The sequence below is a fragment of the Aotus nancymaae genome, unplaced genomic scaffold, assembly GCF_030222135.1.
Source record: "Aotus nancymaae isolate 86718 unplaced genomic scaffold, 86718_ANA_hifiasm-v0.15.2.pri h1tg000049l, whole genome shotgun sequence".
NCBI classification, from domain to species: Eukaryota; Metazoa; Chordata; class Mammalia; order Primates; family Aotidae; genus Aotus; species Aotus nancymaae.
In genome coordinates this window covers 17,229,173-17,249,418 of record NW_026988463.1, presented here as the reverse complement: position 1 = coordinate 17,249,418, position 20,246 = coordinate 17,229,173, and the positions used below count along the sequence as shown (strand labels likewise).

The window sequence follows — 20,246 nt, the reverse complement described above, 5'->3', positions numbered from 1 at the left end:
ATGCCTTCCGGGGGGGCTTGAAAAAAAAATAACTTGTACAGTCTTCAGATTATTTGCTGGGCATTCACAGTTCATACAAACCTGTTTTAAATCTTGACTTTGGGAGCAGAAAGTCCAGGGTTGTTCTGTGATTCGACCACTGCAGCAAAATCTAGTCAGGGCTGTCCCACAAAACCTCCTGTGATCACAGAAATGTTTTTTTTTTTGAGACGGAGTCTTGCTTTGTTGCTCAGGCTGGAGTGCAGTGGTGCAAACTCTGCCTACCGGGTTCAAGTAATACTCCCGATTCAGGCTCCTGAGTAGCTGGGATTACAAGCATGTACCATTACGCCTGGCTAATTGTATTTTTAGTAGAGATTGGGTTTTACCATGGTGGCCAGGCTGGTCTCGAACTCCTGACCGCAAGTGATCTGCCCACCTCAGCCTCCCAAAATGCTGGATTACAGGCGTGAGCCACAGCACCTGGCCAAAACCTTTTTATTTCCATAGGGTTTTGGGGAACAGGTGGTATTTGGTGACATGAATACGTTCTTTAGTGGTGATCTGTGAGATTTTGGTGCGCCTGTCACCTGACCAGTATTCTGTGCTGTCCAATAAAGTAGCCACTGGCAACATATGACTGCTGAGCACTTGACATGTGGCCAACGTGACTGAGGAACTAAATTTTAAATTGGAGTTTTAGTTAATTTACACTTAAATAGCCACTGTGGCTAGTGGCTACCATATTGGACAGCAAAGAGAGCGTCATGAAAGAGCCATTGGTCACCTGCATTAATATCCCCAAATCTCACATTTCCTGTATGTTAGGCTCTCTTCTATGTGACTTTGCAAGTTTCCTTGTACCAGGGAGGCAGAACCTGTTTTCCTACCTCTGGAATCTTCTTTGGACAAAAGAAAGCGGTAGAAGGGCTGTCATGTCAGTTCTGAGTCAGGGCCTCAAGATGGCTTGCACATTTCTGTTTGCTTTCTTGCTCTTTGGAGGTCACCATGAGAGTACGCCTGGGCTAGCTTGCTGGAGAATAAGAGATTTCGACCAGCAGAGCTACCCCACGTGTCCCAGCTGAAGCCATCCTATGATCAGGCAACTATTCCCAGCCAAGGGCCACAGAGCTATCCTCCAGACTTGCAGTTGGCTGCAGATACAGAAGCCAGACCAGCCCAGACGGGGAAAACTGTCCAGCTGACCTGCAAAGTTGAGCATTACATAAATGCATATCATTTCAAAAGAGTGATTTGGGAGTTGTGTGTTTACACAGTGCTTTTATTTAATCCTTTTTTTTTTGAGACGGAGTTTCGCTCGTTGCCCAGGTGGGAGTGTAATGGCGTGATCTCAGCTCACGGCAACCTCTGCCTCCTGGGTTCCAGCGATTCTCCTGCCTCAGCCTCCCAAGTAGCTGGGATTATAGGCATGCACCACCATGTCTGGCTAATTTTGTTTTTTTAGTAGAGATGGGGTTACTTCATGTTGGTCAGACTGGGGTCTCGAACTCCCAACATCAGGAGTGATCCCCTCGCTTCGGCCTCCCAAAGTGCTGGGATTACAGGTGTAAACCACTGTGCCCGGCCCTGTTACACAGTATTACTGTGACAACAGACAAGTAATGCACCATCAGTTTGTGTTGTGTAAGGTGAGTGAAGCAGGAGAACTTGTTGTCATGAGAGGCAAAGGAAGAAAGTGTTTCCAGAAGGCAGCAGTCAAAAAATCCTAGAAGCCAATTTTTGATTATTTGCCTCTCTTCTTTTTTTGAGACAGTCTCACAATCTCAGCTTGCTGCAACCTCCACCTCCCAGGTTCAAGCAATTCTCCCTGTCTGTCTCAGCCTCCCACGTAGCTTGGATTACACGTGTGAACCGCTGCACCTGGCCCCTTCCATCTTTATTCTCCTTATACTCTGCCAGAATCCTGGTCCAAGCCACCATCATTTTGGACCTGGAACTTTGCAGGAACTTCCCTGTCACCCTCTTTCTTTTGTCCACTAACACCTGTTCCTATAGCGGCCATGTCCATCATCCTCCACTTAAATGCCACAAGTACTTTGCTTAATGCCTGCAATAAAATCCAAACTCCTTACCTGCTCCACAACACCCTGCTGCTTTCTCTAGCCTCCTTTTGTTTCCTGCTACCCTAATCCACCACCTTCTAGCCACAGGGATTTTATTTTGGATCCTTGAACAAGCTAAGCTCATTGCTGCCTCAGGGCTTTTGCACAGGACATTCTTGCTGCCTCCAACCTGTCACTCTCACGTGACTTTATCTTCATTTTTTGCAGAGCATTAACCGTACTGATCTTTTGTTCTGGTTTACTGGTGCTTAGGTACTGTCTGTCTTCAAATTAGAATGGGAGCGCCTTGAGTTTAGGGGCCTGGTCTGCCTGGGTCAAGGCTGAATTCTCAGTGTCTAACACAGAGCCTGACACATGGTAGCTGCTCAATCAGTTCTTACGGAATGGGTGAAAATTCTAGAAGGATTTCCTCTAGAACCTTATGCTTCTAAGCTACATCCACAGTCTCTGTAACCAGGGACTGAACACAAAGTCCTCTGATGCCTCATCCTGACTGTATTTGGTATCTAAGTAATGAAAACTGTTAATGCCTCAAAAGAGAAAAATAAGATGCCATACAATAATCTATAGGAATGCCATAGAAGTATTCGTTTGGCCCAAAGGTGTTTTTCTTTCTTATTTAAATAAAACAGGAGCATTGAAAAAATCAGATTTGGTTAGCAACTCCAAATCTACATTCCCACAGGGTGTACTGGACTTCAGCACCATGGACTTCCAGGTTCCCACGGTCAGCCAATTCTGCAGGCGCCACACTGAGTGATTCTAGTGCTTCTTTTCTGGCCCTGGAGGGCATGTGAATTTGGGGACCTGAAATAAAATCCTGACATCCTTATTTCTGGATGGTGGATTACAAGCAAACTTCATTTTCTTATTCTCTCAATCTGCCATTGCAGAAATTTTTGCAATGCACATTTTTACTTTATAATGAGAAAAACAAAATCAATAAACATTATTTAATGAAAGCTTATTTTATAGACTGGAAAGGCACAATTTGCCTAAACTACCCAGATAAAATGAGACTGTTAAAGTTTTCACTTGTTGCTTCCCCAGATGCCTCAGGGCTAGAAATCTATTCTCTTCTGCCTTTTGGGATAAGGGTCCTTTGTCCTGATTTATTTTCATGCTCCTATTCATAAACACATCGGCTTTGCCCACAGCAAGGCACAACAGTTCCATTACAATAAAAAACGAGGTGGATGCTAGAGGATTCCTGGCTCAAGGCAATGTGATGGCTTGCCTCATTCCAAAACGAGTACTAAGAGAAACTTTCAACAACCTTAAATAAATTGGGGGTGTCTTTCGGAATTTCCCGCAAGATCATTTACCTTATACATTCTAGGAAGTCTGCAATTGTCATTATTATGGAACGACTATTGCCTCTTAAGTGTCAGGCACTGCACTGTGTACTGGGGATACGTGAAGTGGTTTCGCAGCGAGGAGAGACAGTCCCCAGTAACCTTGACCCAAGATACTGTGCTCCGTGCATGGCCAAGGTAAAGGCCATGAACTACTTTCAGCTTGGGAGACGGTGGGTGTGGGGTGAGCTTTGAATAAGTCATAGAGGAGGTTGCCCTTGGAGGGCTTTGTTGATCTGGGAAGGGTTGGCTATGCAGTGGGAGGCTGTGAGCAAAGAAAACCATAGGAAGAGAACAAGGAGGTGTTACCATCTTACACAGTAGGTTCACTGTTGGCTGCATCATAATGGCAACAGGCAACTAAGATACCAGCAATTCCCTGAATACTGAGCAATTAGTACGTACAATGCTGTTAAGATGGGAATAACATGATATAACCCATCAGGTAGTTTTTGATGATTGTCTTCTTGAAACTCCATAACACCTTATGATGTAAAGATGATGAGTATTACTCTTCTCATTTTTTAGATGAGGAAAACGAAGCTCAGAAAGAGATGAGTAACTTGCCCAGGGTCCCTAGCTGGTAAGCAGCATTTAAACTGCAGATCCTGGGTTCCTAACCCAGGCTAGTCTCCCTTTAAACTAAATCAGAACCTTGATGGATGGGAGGAGGTGATGGGACAGTGTCATAGCCCTGCAGAAACCTTGCTGGCTAGGGATGAGATACCAGGTGGGAAACCTGCCTGTGTTTACAGACAGTTGGGGAACAATCTTCTTCCCCTTTGTCAGAGACTGATGCTATATATAAAAAAAAAAAGGTTGCTATGTCATGGAGCAGAGAAGGGAAAAAAAGAAGCAGAGTGATTAGAGGCACGTCTAGGAATCTATCCTAAGCAAATAATCGGAAAAGAGAATGGAAAAAAAGGGTTTTCTGCAAAAAGATATTCATTAGAACATTATTTACAATGGCACATTACTGACAATGGTAGCAGTGAAGGGCTGGATTAAGCAAACTCTGAAACTTCTGCTCAATGGAATACTGGAGGCACTAAAAAGAATCATTATCATTGCGGAAGCTACAGAGCAGTGTGGAGAAATGAGGGCTAATAGTATAAAGCCGAGGGAAGAAAACAGGATACCAAATTCTTGTTGCAATTATGTAAATATCCAATATGTATATTGCTTCAGAACAAAAGAACGGGTACACAATGTGAAAGTCTTGGCTGGCTTAGGAAAAGAGACGGGAGGAGGAGGGGTTATGTTGAATTATTTTCCTACCTCCTCCCCTCTTCTTTCCACATCTTCTAGAACACTCTTTCCTGATGTATTGGCAGGTGAGACGACTGTAAGTGGTGGCTGAGAAGTTTAAACAATAGTTCTGCCTATTAATTTTCTTTGTGATATTTTTGGGTGTAATGATGACATTATGGTGAATGTTTTTAAAAAGGAGTTATTTTTCAGAGATACATTATTAAAATATTGATGGCTGAAATGATAGGATGTCTGGGATTGACTGACTTCAAACTGATCTGGGAGGAGGCGGAAGGTGGGTGAAGATGAAAATGAAACAAGATCAGACAGACCTGAGTTGGAAACTGCCAGGGCCGGGTGATGGGAACGTGGCATTACACTGTTCTATTTTGTACATTCATGGCTACCTTCCACTTAAGACAAATGCTACATATGATATGGTGACATGAAGTGTCCTTCTAAAGTATATACATGTAGCATGAAGAATGAGTAAAATCATCGGGTGCAGAGGAGATCTGGTATCTGAGAAAGTGAAGCAAAAAGTGTGGCGATGGCTTGGATTGGAAATGCCATGCACACTAGGAAGGTGGCATTAGATGAATTTGGGGCAAAGGAAGAGAAAGTATAGGGTGGCATTGTAGATCCCTAAAGAGGAAGAAGGCCCCCCCGCCCACCAACCACTTGTACTCTGAGTCGCCTCCTGCTTCTCAGCTCCCCTCTCTGCATCCCACAGGGCTTACCGGCAGCTGTTCTCCCCATCTGTGTGCAGTGACGTCTCGGCCCGTCGAAGACCCAGGCGGGCAAAGGAGTGGTACAAGGTGAGCGTCACGTCGCTCAGGCTGTGGATGCCATCAGGCTCATCATAGACGTTTTCCCAGTAGGAGCGGAGGCCCGGGGTACCTGCAGGGTAGTTCCCATACAGGTAATAGTCCAGCTGCCCAATGATTTCCTGATTCACCACGGCTTCAAACTTGCGGGCAAAGAAGGTAGGCCGGGCTGTCTGCTGCACTCATGGAATTAAAAAAAAGCCACATCAGCAAGTGATGGGGGTACAGAGGAACCTAAGGGCATATCTTGTGGTTACAGCCAAATATCTTGTGTGATCCAAATTAGCTCCCACACTTTTTGCACCTCTGTGTTCTCAGTTTCAACATCTGTAAAATGGGTTGACATGGGAATTCACTCAGGGTGAAAATAAAGTCTGAAACCCTTTTGGAAGGCCTAAGGGTTTATTCTATATGATATAACTTTCTCTGATAAATTTTCCCTTAATATTTTTACCACCACCCTGAATGAATTCCCATAGTATAAAATAATAAGGGTGTCAGGAGGATTAAATGAATTCATCTGTGCATAGCATCTAAAGCAATGATAGGCACCTAATAAGCATCATTTAGGTGTCTGCTACATAAATTAAATCTTAGATGGTAATAGCTGAGATGGATCTTGGAAATCATTTTGCTGGAGGTCACAGCCTAGTAATCTAGGGCAAATACAGCCTCCAGATATCTTTTAGCTGGCCAGCGGAGTGTTTTAAAGTCGAATGAGCTGGCAATATTGAAAATATGAAAGAGTTCCAGAAATTCTTTTGGCTTCTCCTTAAACAGCAATTGATCTGGCAACCCCAGGCCCACACTCCATGTGGTAACAACTGGTTAAAGGTGAATACTGCTTGTTTCTTTAGGCAGCACCTAGGTTCTTCTGCTCACTGCAGTCTCCACCATGCCCTACTGCCTCTCTTGTATTTCAGCCGATTTGCAAACTGACAAGGAATCAGAATCTCTGGTACTCTGAAAAATTCAGATTCCAGGCTGGGCATGGACCTGTAGTCCCAGCTACTCAGGAGGCTGAGACAGGAGAATCTCTTGAACCCAGGAGGTGGAGGTTGCAGCGAGCTGAGATTGTGCTACTGCATTCCAGCCTAGGTGATTGATAGAGCGAGCCTTTGTCTAAAGCAAAAGGACCTCCTGAATCAACATCTCTGGGAGTGAGGCTCCAAAATTTGAGAACCACTGATATCAACCAAACTCTCAAGGAAACAGGCCCAGAGATGGTAAGGGACTTACCTGAGAACACACAGCAAGTCACTGGTGTGATAGAATGGAAGAGTCAGGGTTGAGGGTTAAAGAAATACTAAGCACCTGTAATCCACCAGGTTTTATAGTTTGTGTTCAGTAAAAGGCCAGACAGTAAATATTTAAAATAGCTTTGAAACCACTCACCTCTGCTTTTATAACATAAAAGCAGCCACAGACAAGAGATTAAATAAATGGATATGGCTGTGTTCCAATAAAACTTCATTTACAGAAGCAGGCAGTGGGCTAATTTTGGCCCCCAGGGCTAGAGTTTGCGACCCCTTGTGTAGGGCTGCAGAAACTAATAAAACACAGGCCTCTCCCTTGAGGAGCCTATAATGGTCTAGTATTATTATTGACCTAAATTGGGGTCCAGCACTGTTTTCATGGCGGTAGATTAATAGCAGCAATAACTACTGACCACACACCATATGCAGGGTATTGCAACTGTGTCATTATCTCTAATTAATTTTCCCCATAACTTGGCAAGGCAAGTATGATGAGTCCCATTTTACAGGTGAGAAAACTGAGCTCAGAGGCAAAGTCATATGTACAGACTCACACCATTGTAAGATGTGAACCCCGAATGGATGACTCCAAAATCCAAGCTCTTTCTACTGCATCACTACAGGATTGAACCAACTGCGTAAACTGGAAGCCCCTGGACTGTAAGTACCCTTGGTGTTAGTCTCAACCTGTCATCACCAGTCTGCTCTATGGTGGGGAGCGTAGCTTGGTTTCTTTTACAGTAGCACTGAGGAGAGTTAGACCACCTGAGTTCAAATCCTCATTTTGCTACTTTCCAGGTGTGTAAGTCAAGCCACTCAATCTCTCTGGGCCTCAGTATCCTTACTATGGGTTACTAGCATAGTATCGGCTGCTATTTATTTGATTATCATCACTAGCCCCTCATTACCAGGAACCCATCTATCTAAGGATCTGTGAGTCTTCCTTTTCTAGGAGTAGGGAACTGGCCTTGGGGGCAGGATGATCTCCTTTCTCTGCCTGTGATTCTGACCATAGCTGGATCTTCTAAAAGGGGATGTGGCTATATTTGTCATTCTTGTTCTCCTAGTTCTTTGCACAAGAACAAGAGTTCCTTATAGCAGCAGTGTCTTGACTCTAGATTTCGGGTGAGATTCTTAATCGTTGGTTGCTGTGAGAACATGAGGCAGTTTCTATGTTGGCCAGTCTTTATCAGAGGCTACCATGTTCCCAGGATGCTGGGTAGGATACAAATACTGCCGCCTAGAGAAGGGCGGGGCTCTGGGAAATCATGACATGGAGGTTCTGTGCTCTAAGTGATGAAGGTTCTCTGTGACTAGGGCAGTGACGAACGGGTCCTCTACAAAAATGGGACTTCTTTTTCTTTTGAATAGGTCAAACATTCCCCTTTTGGCTTAGTAGATGCTTTCTGCATGGAAGATGTGGGTTTAAGCAGCTCCCTGTCTGCCAGCTTAAGGTGGTTGGAGTTGCTCAGTAAGGACCTTGCGGGGAATACAAATGACAAGATAAAACTTGCAGTGTACTCTGTACTCTTCTAGGCACAGAACCAGGAAGGCAGCAGGGTCTTCTGGGGGTGGGGGTGGGGGGGGAAAAAAAAAATCCCACTGTGCCTCAGTTTCCCCACCTGCACAAAAGTGACATCAACCCCAGTGAAGCCAATGTCCACACTGCCTGATACAGAGGAGATCAAACACGAACAGCATTCCAGTCACGCACCAGGGACCCCCTGGCTGGGTTACTGGCCCAGCACTGTGTCCCTGTGTTAGTGATTTGGAAAGGAACATACCTTCTCTACATGGCAGTTCTAGTCAGTTCCTATGACCTCAGAGTGATTTGTGCTCTCTGCTGCTGGCTGTGGTGAACGGTAGAGGAAGAAGCCCAGACCACCCTTTTCCTCCTAGCCACCATGCTAACTTGGAGGGAGCAGGGCAGGTGGGGTTGCCCATCTTAAGGCTCATGGTAAGTGAACCTTCCCCAGCCTCCTGTTCTGGCCTTACCTAGAATTGTAAATTGCTAGAGACAGCTGTAAAGGCAATAACACTCTACCTCTTGTTAATCTTTCAAGTACACAGAACACAGTGGTTTCCAAACCTGGATGCTTCTCAGAATGACCCAAAGTGCAATTCATTAAAAATGCAAATTTGTGGACATCACTGGAGATCAGTGGTTCTCAACCAGAGGTGCTGCTAAACATCCCACCGTGCATGGGACAGCACCCCCACCAGAGAATCGTCCAGCCAGACTGTCAAGAGTTCTGAGGTTAAAAAAGTCTGCCCTAGATATATTTAAAAACATATTCCTGGGGACCTATTTAACAAATAGTTCAGGGGATTCTGAAGAAAAGGCAGTAAAGAGAACATGACATGAGTAGGGCCTTTGGAAAGTTTTACCTTTCTGTGCCTTAGTTTTCCTATCCCTAAAATAGAATAACAGTATTAATGAAAGGTCGTTCTTTTTTGGGTTAATGAGTCAACATGGTTAGAACAGCCCTGACCTGGAGTAAGTAAGTGCTCAGTAAACATTGGCTATTGCTGATGCTGTTACTATTATGATCAACAGCCAGGTTTGGGCACCACAGGATAAGATGATCTGGAGTCTGGCCTCGGATTTCTGCAGAGGTGTGTTGGAAAAGCATCATTGAGGAGGCTGGCAGACTATGAACGTCTCACCTGGAAGCGATGGAAGTCCTGTGGCTTGAAGTCGTTGGGGGAGCAGCCGCACCAGTCCACGATGTGCTTGTACTGGCACTTGCAGCCCAGCTTGCGATTCCAGTTGGTGATGCGCAGGTTGTTGTCCACCATGGTGTCACAGTGGGGGCTGTTCTCCAGGACCGTGTGGAAGAAGGACTGCAGGGAAGAGAAGCACCGTCTGAGACCTCTCCCAGCCTCCCACAAGTGAACTGGCATGGGCAATGGCAAACGCTTGCTCCGAGTTCACGTGGGACCTGCTTGTTTAAAAGAATGTGTCACCTCACTAGAAGCTGGGCAGCTTCCTGTACAGCTTGCAGAACCATAAGCCAATTAAACCTCTTTTCTTGAAAAATTACCAAGCCTCAGATATTCCTTCATAGCACTGCAAAAATGCACTAACACAACTACCCGACTGTCAAGGGACTCTTTATACTCTCTGCATCCATTTGAGGTCAGCTGCCCATGTAGTCCAACTGAGAGTGCAGGTGGATGCTCTGGAATTTTGCCCCTGGGGTAGGGCGGCCAGATTGATGATGGCTGCATTTGATCCAGGGCTTCCTGCATCCTGGGACTGCAACATGGGGCTGCTTGCTGTCCATGGTACTGAACCAGGTGCCATATTTTCTCCCCAATTCCAGGACACTTGGCCAACCTCTCCAAGGGATCTGAAAAGGAAAACTAGAGGAGAGACAATCACTGGAGCACCTGAGAGACTGACAGACAAATATTTCTATAGTATTTCAACACTGTTTTATGACAGACAGTCCCAGGTACCAGGAGAAAATAATTCCTCCCTGTTCTCTCTCCCTCCCTAAGGGAAGCTGTTGGGGAATCTGTGTCTGCACGTTACAAGTTTATGGGCACAGCCTTCCAATTTACTTCTAAACCACTCCCTTGAAGTGGTCTGGGAGAAGGGAGGGAAGGTGGAGATGGGAATGAACAGAGATCCTGAAGCATATGTGCTTGTGAGTCCTGGGGCCAGGGAGGGGAAGAGGAAGCACACACAGAGCTTTGGCTGCCAGTATTGGGGTGGGTGTCTTGATTAAAAAAAATAGCCAAACTCCCAGACAATCCCTTCTAAATGGATGAGTAAATGAGACTCCACCCACCACCCCCTGCTGACCTTCCTGTGACGCTAAATGACATGCCCATGAACCTGGATTTTAAGCTCGAATTGCCTACAAGCCCAGGGAGGCATATATTCTCCATCAAGCAGTGGGAAAAAGTACCCAATTACCGATTGCCCTGTGTCCTTTCATAATGATACAGAAATTCCCTGCAAGATAATGGATGAGGAGGTTATCGGAATTGAGAGAAAAGGTGATTTTTGCTGAAATAGGATTAAAAGCTGATTACTTAACATGTGTGCAGAATAGTAAAACCCAGCCCAGCGATGACAACCTCATCATCCCTCTGGGTGACAAGGGCAGTCAGCCCTCCCTGGAGCTTGGCACTGCCCCAGACACAGGTGAGAGATATGGTGGGTTGTCTGGCCTGCAGCAAGACACCTCACCTGCGTGGTCCAGGGAAGCAACAAGGGGCCATTCATGAGAAATGCCATAGCTCAAAATAAATGGAGCCAGCTCTGCCCAGCAGGCAGCTACGGGGATGTCACTGGCAATCCTTCAGAACTGGATCCCCTCCCCACTTCTAGATGGGGCTGTTTCAGAATACTCTGGATTACTGGAGTATGACTCATCAAGCCAACACTCTTTTCTTCAGGGAATGATAAAGCAATACTCAACATGACAAAAGGGATGCTTGATATAAAAAGATGGTCATTACACGATCACTGTGAAGGATATATCAAAAGTTGATGTGGGGGCTGGGCATGGTGGCTCATATCTGCAATTCCCAGCCCTTTGAGAGGCTGAGGCAGGTGGATCGTTTGAGGCCAGGAGTTCAACACCAGCCTAGCCAACATGGCTAAAACCCATTTCTACTAAAAATAAAAAAGTTAGCTGGGTGCCTGTAATCTCACCTACTTGGCAGGCTGAGGCAGGAGAGCTGCTTGACCCCGGGAGAAGGAGGTTGCAGTGAGCCGAGATTGTGCCACTGCACTTCAGCCTGGGTGACAGAGTGAGAGACTCTGCCTCAAAAAAAAAAAAAAAAAAAAAAAAGTTGATGTGGGTGTGTCCTGAAAGGGTCAGCATATACAGTTGTGCAGGTTACGCCCTGTGTAACACTTTTTTGCCCAGGCTGGAGTGCAGTGGCACCATCTTGGCTCACTGCAACCTCCGCCTCCTGGGTTCAAGCAATTCTTGAGTAGCTGGGACGACAGGCAACTGCCACCACGCCTGGCTAATTTTTGTATTTTTAATAGAGACACAGGGTTTCACCATATTGGCCAAGCTGGTCTCAAACTCCTGATCTTGTGATTCACTAGCCTTGGCCTCCCAAAGTACTGGGATTACAGGTGTGAGCCACCACACGCAGCCTACAACATGTTACTTTTGGGGTGCCATCAGCATTGTAGATATCGGAAGGGTTTGTTTTCTACATAACAGTTTTCTGGAAAATAGCAGTGAGTGTTTTGTTCTAAGAAAATCGGTATATCATGTCATTTTTATGAACAATGAAAGCCAAGTATCTTGAGGATGAGCTGCCTTTTCTATTTTGCACGAAGCCACTGTGTGGACTGCTGGTGGTAGCAGCATGTATCTACTCCGTGCAGACTCGGTGCAGACTGGAGGGAAATCAGGGGCCCTGCTAAGACAGCAAGGATGTCTGGATATACGGAGGACAGTGCAGGTGGACCCAGAATCTCTCTGCCAAAAATTCAGCATCTGCTTTGCCACAAAGGCTAGAGCGAGCCCCTCTAGCTTTTTTGGGGAATTTTTCCTGAATACTCACCTCGGCAGGAAGTAGGGTATAGGAGTAGAACTGTTTCATCTTGGTCACCAAATCATCTGTGGAGAAGGTCACATACTCTACAAACTTCCGGTTCAGCAGGAACCAGTCCGAGCCGCCATCCACGGCAATGCCCTCTGGGATCCGCCGATCTCCCAGGCGCCACATGTGAGCGTCACACTCCAGGAAGAGCCGATCCAGGCCCTGCTTCCGGATGAACCTGGGAGAGAGAAAGTCGCCCTTAGCCCAGAGGCGTCCGGAAAGAGAGAACTCCAGCCAAAGTCCAAACAACACAACACAATCAGCGACGACAGCAGTGCTTGGTGTGTGGCAGGTACTGAGCCAGCGCTCTCTGTGGAGTTTAATCACTTGATCCCCACAGGTGAGGCACATCACTGTATTTATCCCTACGAGGCAGGTACCATTTGACCCCCAATTTCCATATGAGGGGACTGAGGCTTAGAGAGCCCAGGGGACTTACCTAGCACAGTCAGATGACAATGATCATCTGCTACAGTTACCCCTTCTCTAGAGAACTTTAACAATAACCTCCTTATGCCATCGATGCCTTGGCAGTCTGGTGAATGCAGCCTATGGACACTTATCTCAGAATAGTGCTCTTAAATGCACACAACAAAATATACAGGGTTACAAAACAGCAAAAAATAAAACCTCACCAAAGTTCTGACACAGAGTAATGCATGTGCTTCTTGACTCACACATTATATACAGGATTACAACATTTTACAACTATTTTATGAAACACGACAGGGTCGTGTTTCATAGACGAGGCTGAAGAACAGTGGTGTGATCCTAGCTCAGCACAGCCTCAAACTCCTGGTCTCAAGTGACCCTCCTGCCTCAGGCTCCTGAGTAGCTAGGACTACAGGCATGCATCACCACATCTGGCTAATTTTTAAAATTATTTTTGTAGCGATGGGGGCGGGGTCTCACTATGTTGCCTAGGCTAGTCTTGAACTTCTGGCTTCAGGCAATCATACAGCCTCAAGCTCCCAAAGCATTGGGATTACAAGCGTGCACCACCATGTCTGGCTGCTGCTTACATTTTTTTGTAGAGACAGGGTCTCACGATGTTGCTTAGGCTGGCCTGAAACACCTGGCCTCGAGCAATCCTCCCGCCTTGACCTCTCAGAGTGCTGGGATCATAGGTGTGAGCTACTGCATGGGGCCTGGATTACCAAATACATTTTACAACACTGAATGTGTGATAATACATGTGTTTCTTTATTAACACATTAAATAACAAGATATCATGGCAGGTCTAACAACAATTTTGAAGTAGTGGTGAGCATAAATGATGTTTAGAGGTATCTGCACCAACTATAACGCAACAGGAAAATATCTGATTCCTATTGGTGACTGAGTTACTGCTATTACTACTGTGATTTGTCACCTATGTTTAGGTAGATTTCAGTTGAAATTTCATTTAAAAAAACATTTTCTTCTCATCCAAAGTGATGAACCTGCCCTGAATTTTTCCCATGACCCCAGATTAATAACTCCTATTCTAGTAAGTATATACATATAATCATCTTGTTGAGAATTTTGCAAGGCGGGCTGGGCAGAATTATCATTTCCTATATTGTAGATGCAGAAACCAAAGCCGTTCAGGTCCCAGAGCTGGTGATGTGGGCGTGTTGGGAGGGTGGAGAGAGATAGAACCAAGCCTTCTGGTCCAAACACTCAGTCCATTAGCAATTAGCATTCATTGCACATGTAACCATCATTGCCATTACTATCATCACCATTTTCATTATCATCACTGTCACTACCACCATCGTCATCATTGCCATCATCTTCATCATCATCACTGCTATCACCACCATCATCACCATGATAATCACCATCTTCGGCATCACCACCACTATCACCATTTTCGCTTATTATGTGCCAGGTACTGTGCTGGCCCACGGTGTGGGTCAAGGATAAGTAAGAATGATCTCTGCTCCTAAGGAGCTAGCTATCTACATGGGAGCTCACAGTCTAGAGTTGAACTCCGGGATGTTTCTGCTCCTTGAGCCTGCTGGCCCTTACACATGACCAGGACTTTGGATTTTTCAAGCCCTTATAAATAACTGTTGTATAAATGCTTCTCCATATCACCACAGCTTCCCCACACATGTGCCTTCTGGTCATGGATTCTGTATGTGCTGGGAATGATCTTCCTCTTCCTCTCCCCCTCCATCTTCCCCTAGTGAACTTCAATTCATTAATCAGATTGCAGACCAAAAGTTACTCTCTGAGTCCTTATACACAGTGATTTCTTCCACCATCGTTGCCACTACCATCAATGACCATTTTCATTATCATCACTGTCACCACCATCATGGTCATCATTATCACCATCTTCATCACCACCACTATCACCCTTTTCATCATAACCATCATCACCAATTTCATTATCACCACTATTACCATCGTCATCGCCATAAAGACTACCACCATCATCACCATCATCATGGCAACGAAAACATACAAGCATTATCATTCCAAGGGCTTTATGCGGATGATCTATTTTAACTCTCATGAAAACCCCAGAGACAGTACTTTTCTTAACCCATTTTTACATGTGTATACACTCAGCAGCTCGCCATGACACAATTGTGTGATTCTTTGATTACTGCCTACCCTTTTCAGTAGACTGTAAGCTTCATGGGAGCTAGGGTTGTTCTAGTTTTTGCTCATCACTAGGTGCCTGGCACACAGTAAGTGCTTAGTGAGTATTCACAGAATGGATGGATACTCAATCCATCAATAAGCAAATGCACGTCCACTATGTACCACACTCCCAGCCTTGTGGTGGATACAGTGGAAGACAGGAAACAGTATAAACCACAGGCTTTCTTTTCTGGGAACTCATAGTCTGAGTTCCTAGAAGTTCTGGGAAAATATATAGGCACATGTAATCATAGGTTAAATGAGTTTCAAGGAACTTCTGGAACAATGGGGACTAAAGCAAGGCTGAAAAGCCAGGATGCTGTGGACCTGGTTTGTGGTCAGGGATGGCATCATGGATGAGTCAAGCTGGGAGGGATGCAGGGAGGAGAGAAAATGAACAGTCTAGACAAAAAACAGACTAATCAAAGGTGTGGAAAGCAGACCAGCTTGGCTTAAGTGGGAGACTGCTCTGGGCAGATTACACAGTTTGAGAAGGTCATATGTTTTTGATAAAGATAACATCCATAAAATGTAAAATAACAAGAGAACAAGAAATGATTACATGATCAATGGGATCTAAGTGTCTTGAGGAATAGCTGCCTTTTCTATTTTGCACAAAGGCACTGTGTGGATTGCTGCAGGCAGCACCATGTGCCTACTCCATGCAGACTGGAGGGGGACCAGGAGCCCTGCGATGACAGCAGTGGTTTAAGATTAAGCATTTTAAGGTGCACTGTTGAGTGGAATTAGTTTGTTAACAAGGTTACCCAACTGTCACCTCTGCCTAGCTTCAAAACATTTCATCAGCCCCCTAAAGAAAACCCCATACCCATTAAGCAGCCAATCCCCATTCCTGCTAGCCGCTGGTAACCATTAGTCTGTCCTCTGCCTCTATGGATTTACCAATTCTAGATATTTCATATTAAGCCAATCATACAATATATGGCCTTTTGTGCCTGCATCTTTTGCTCAGCATAATGTTTTCCAGGTTCATCCATGTTGCAGCAGGTATCAGTGCTCCATGCCTTGTTTTTACCCGCCCAGCATCTGTTTATGATTTTTCTGGGAACCACCTTTTGTTTGACTTTGGACTCACCCTTAATTCTGAGTTTACTTGGGTTTATATCCCACCCCTAGCACCAGGGGTGGGAACATGACCCAGGATGGGTCAGAGTATCCCATCTGCCTGGCCTCCATAATCAGTTCAGGGATGAGCCAGCAATGCAAGCCGAGTCTGAGACTAGGTCTTGGACTGTTGCTGGAGCTACTGAGAAGGAGGGGCTCTTCTATGGGATTTCTGGCAGGGAGGATGTGAGCCTCAGGTTGCTGGTAGCCATATCATCACCATGAGTATAGAGGTTGTCTGACGATGGAGCAAACCAGAAATAAGAGAGGAGACAGAAAGATACAGTGCCAAGGTCTTGATGGGTTCACTTGAGATTCTGGATCTCACTGTGCCTGATTCAATCCCAGACTTGTGTGTTATGTGCTTCAGGCATTTTTGAGATGGGATTCCTCACTTGCATTTGAAAAAGTCCTAATACATGCCTGAATGATTTCAACTTCATCACAACCATGATGTGTGGGGGAGGTTCTTAGGCTCCAGACAGGGTGGGTAGACACGGCTGTGGCACAAGAATGCCTCCTCTTCCACTAAGCCAGTCTGCTTAGTTCTACAGCTGTTTTCGTTTCTACAACAGACCTCATGACTCTGTCTTCAGACTGGAGTTACCTGCCTCCTCCCAGGGAGCCTTTGTTCTCACTACAACACACCATGGCTCCAGACTTTTGGCCTCCCTCACAGGTCCTATGACAGTGTGGGCCAGCTGCTCAAGAAAAGTCTACTGGGCCGGGCGCGGTGGCTCAAGCCTGTAATCCCAGCACTTTGGGAGGCCGAGGCGGGTGGATCACGAGGTCAAGAGATCGAGACCATCCTGGTCAACATTGTGAAACCCCGTCTCTACTAATACAAGAAAATTAGCTGGGCATGGTGGCGCGTGCCTGTAATCCCAGCTACTCAGGAGGCTGAGGCAGGAGAATTGCCTGAACCCAGGAGGCGGAGGTTGCGGTGAGCCGAGATCGTGCCATTGCACTCCAGCCTGGGTAACAAGAGCGAAACTCCGTCTCAAAAAAAAAAAAAAAAAAAAAAAAAAAAAAGAAAAGTCTACTGGAGCGAGGAGACCTCAGGATCTGGAACATACTGAATTCTAGAAAGAAGTCCCTCCCACTGGACCTCCCACAAATCCACTGACATCCACTCCAGGGAAATATTTGAAACCTCATTAATAAACCTACATTCTTAGCATTTTCTTTTCTGCATGAGCAGAAAACCTACCTCTAGACATTGGCTACTATGGAAAATAATGATATAATACATCTAAGTCCTAACAAAATTGATGATGGTGTAATGAAATGGTGATGACGATGATGCCGGCAGAGAACAGACTTAATTCGGCTGAAATGTGCTTTTAATCTATGGGGCAGTGTGGTTTTACCTATCACCAGCTGAGTAACTTTGAAATGTAAGGAGTCCTCTATGAGTTTCAGTTTGTTCCTTGGTAAAATACAAAGGCTAGGTCTGGGTTGTTAAGTTAGATCCCGAGAGGGGTCAGACAGGTAATGGAAGTGTGTGAAGCAGGCTGAGTGTGAAAGAGCAAGGAGTGATGAAATTAGCAGAGAAGTGAAAAACACATTCTGAAATGCACGTCAATTATTTTAAAATAAAACAGTGTTTCTGGTTAAATAAAACATATCTCTAGGATGAATCCAGCCCATAAGCCACGGGCCCAGTCATAATAATCCTGGGTTAGGTAATTCCCAAGGTACTCTCCAGCTTTGACATTCTGTAAGTCACTTTGTTATATGCAGGAAAAGGGTGTGAGCCAAGCAATACGTCTCATATGGATACATGGAGCCCAGAGAAGACTGGCAACTTTCCTAAGGACACAGAGGACTCAACACAAGCGCAGAACCAACCAAAAGACCCAGGAGTCCAAAGTCACGGGTCTTGCTCTTTCTCCAACACATCTTTCCACATGCAGAATCCAAGCTCATTAGCAAAGCCATGTTCTTGCTGATGAGGAGTCCTCTCTGAGTCTTAGTTTCCCCTTTGGTAAAATACAAAGTTGGGCTAGGTCTGGGTTGTAAAGTTAAATCCCTATAGGGGTCAGACAGATAATGAAAGACAGCTAATCCAAGCTCATTAGCAAAGCCATGTTCTTGCTGGGGAGGAACTCAGCAAAGATTTTTCCTAATACTCACAGTATTAACCCACTGAAATGTAACTGAGCTCTAACTGGGCCATTAAAGGAAGCCCTTGAGTTTAGGAAAATAAAATCAGGCCTTGACTCTGGCTAGTGCTAATTATATAAAAATGTCGAGCTGGTGCAGTTAACCATGCTTGAAATTTTCAACTGTAGATAATTTGCATTCAAACTTACATGATAACCAGACTGACTGTGAGAGAGACCAGAAATACAGGTGAGAGTACTAGCAAAATTTTTCTTTCCATGCACCAGGTTTTTAATTTCATGTTCCATTATATGGGATAATAGCATCGTCTTGCAATTTGAATGTGATGTCCCGGACCATAATATCCAAATACAATATTTATGCAGTCATCTCCAAAATGAAATATTCATGGGATTGGGAGATGGGTCGCTGTATTTACTACATTCAAAAACTGGTATGATGCAAATGCATGCTTTGGTTAACTATAAGTAAATAAACACAACCAGTTCCTTAGGTCTCAGAAAAGTTTCTGGGGTCACAGGGGTGAATGGGGACTTAGTTTTGGACTAGGACAAGGTGGCAGAGGCCCAGCAACTGGGTATCTACCAGACAGAGGCATCAGCTGTTTGGGCAGGGATTTGCTTTTTTGGTTCCCTGGGATTTGCTTTTTTGGTTCTCCATAACTTGAAAAGGTAAAACTGTAAGGCAAGGTAAGTCAGTGAACACCTGAGTGACTTTTTATAAAGTATGGTTCACCAACAAGGGGCGCATGGCTCTCTCACCTGAGGCATGGAACGCACATCTGCAGCACTAAGCCCAATATACAAAAGGTGACCAGTGATGCCCTCTTCCTCTTCATCTCCCACTGAGTAGGTTACCTGGGGCAACTGGGGCAACAGGTGGCACTATAGCAAACAGACACTGGGTGATCTAGGTACTAATCCTGCCTCTGCATTCCCAGGCTATGAGGTGTGGGCCTGGCTTCACCTCTCTGAATGCCAGTTTCCTCATCTGTAGGATGAGCCCCATGACACCTGTCCTGACAGCCTCCTGAATCAGCTGCAAAAGTGTGATGGATGATACTCCTCAGAGGGCCTTGCAAAGTGTTTAGTAAGCGCTGTTCTCCCAAGCAGTGAACTGACTCAGCCATCAATCCCTTCTTACCGAATGATGACATCCCTCCCCCATACCTCGCATCCTCAATCCTCCTTTCATGCTTTGTATTTCTCCACAGCACTTTCCACTTTCTAACACGATATACAAGGTATTTATTTAGTCTGTTTTCTCTTTCTCCTCACTAGATGTAAGCTGCAAGATGGCAGAGATTGCCGTCTATTTTTGTTCACTGCTGTATCCCTACTGCTTAGATTGGTGCCTACCATACAACTGGTGCCTAATAAATATTTGCTAAACAAATGAATATAGGAAAGCATAACAGCAATACCTGTTGGGTAATCAGGAAGTCACAGACATTCGTTAACTACATACTGGATCCTTCTAACACACATTTAACAGAAAAGAAAATTGAAGCTCAGAAAAGTTACGTAACTTTCCTAAGGTCACTCAGCCAGAAGTCTAGAACCTGAATGCAGGTCTAGCTGGATCGAATGCAGGGTCCTAACTACTCTCCATCTTTGTTGCCCCAATTCACCAGAGTCCTGCCAAAAAGATACAACAGGTTTGTGACCTTCTAATGCTTGAAAAAGACAATGCCCAGAACTGAGAATCAAAAGAAAAGCGCTTATTGTTGGCTTTGGGAGAATCTTTCGCCAGACCCCTAGAAGACATCTGTCTTCTACCTGAGATCAAACATAAAATCATTTGCATTCAGTTTTACTTCCTAGGCTCTGAGGAAGGGGCATTCACCTTCCTGATACTTTTCTCTATTAGCACACTATGGGAACAAGTCACAGCTAAATATAATCCTACTGGGACATCTCAGGGACCAAATCTACTCAGCTGAGCATCAAAGTAAATCAGACAGAGGGTGGAAGTGAGTGAAAGAAATTGCAAGTGCAAGGGCCCTGTAGCTGATGGAAGGAAGCT

General features: G+C 45.2%; 1 protein-coding gene across 3 annotated transcripts in view; it reads right to left on the bottom strand.

Moving 5' to 3' along the window:
* XYLT1 (xylosyltransferase 1) overlaps positions 1 to 20,246 on the bottom strand; it is a 375,146-nt gene that overhangs the window by 23,770 nt on the left and 331,130 nt on the right. For all 3 annotated transcript variants that reach the window (XM_064362527.1, XM_064362528.1, XM_012464641.3), the window contains 3 exons: positions 12,294 to 12,510; positions 9,420 to 9,596; positions 5,410 to 5,672 (listed from right to left, as the gene is read on the bottom strand). In XM_064362527.1, the coding sequence (XP_064218597.1) occupies positions 5,410 to 5,672; positions 9,420 to 9,596; positions 12,294 to 12,510 (657 nt within the window). The remainder of the gene's footprint in view (positions 1 to 5,409; positions 5,673 to 9,419; positions 9,597 to 12,293; positions 12,511 to 20,246) is intronic.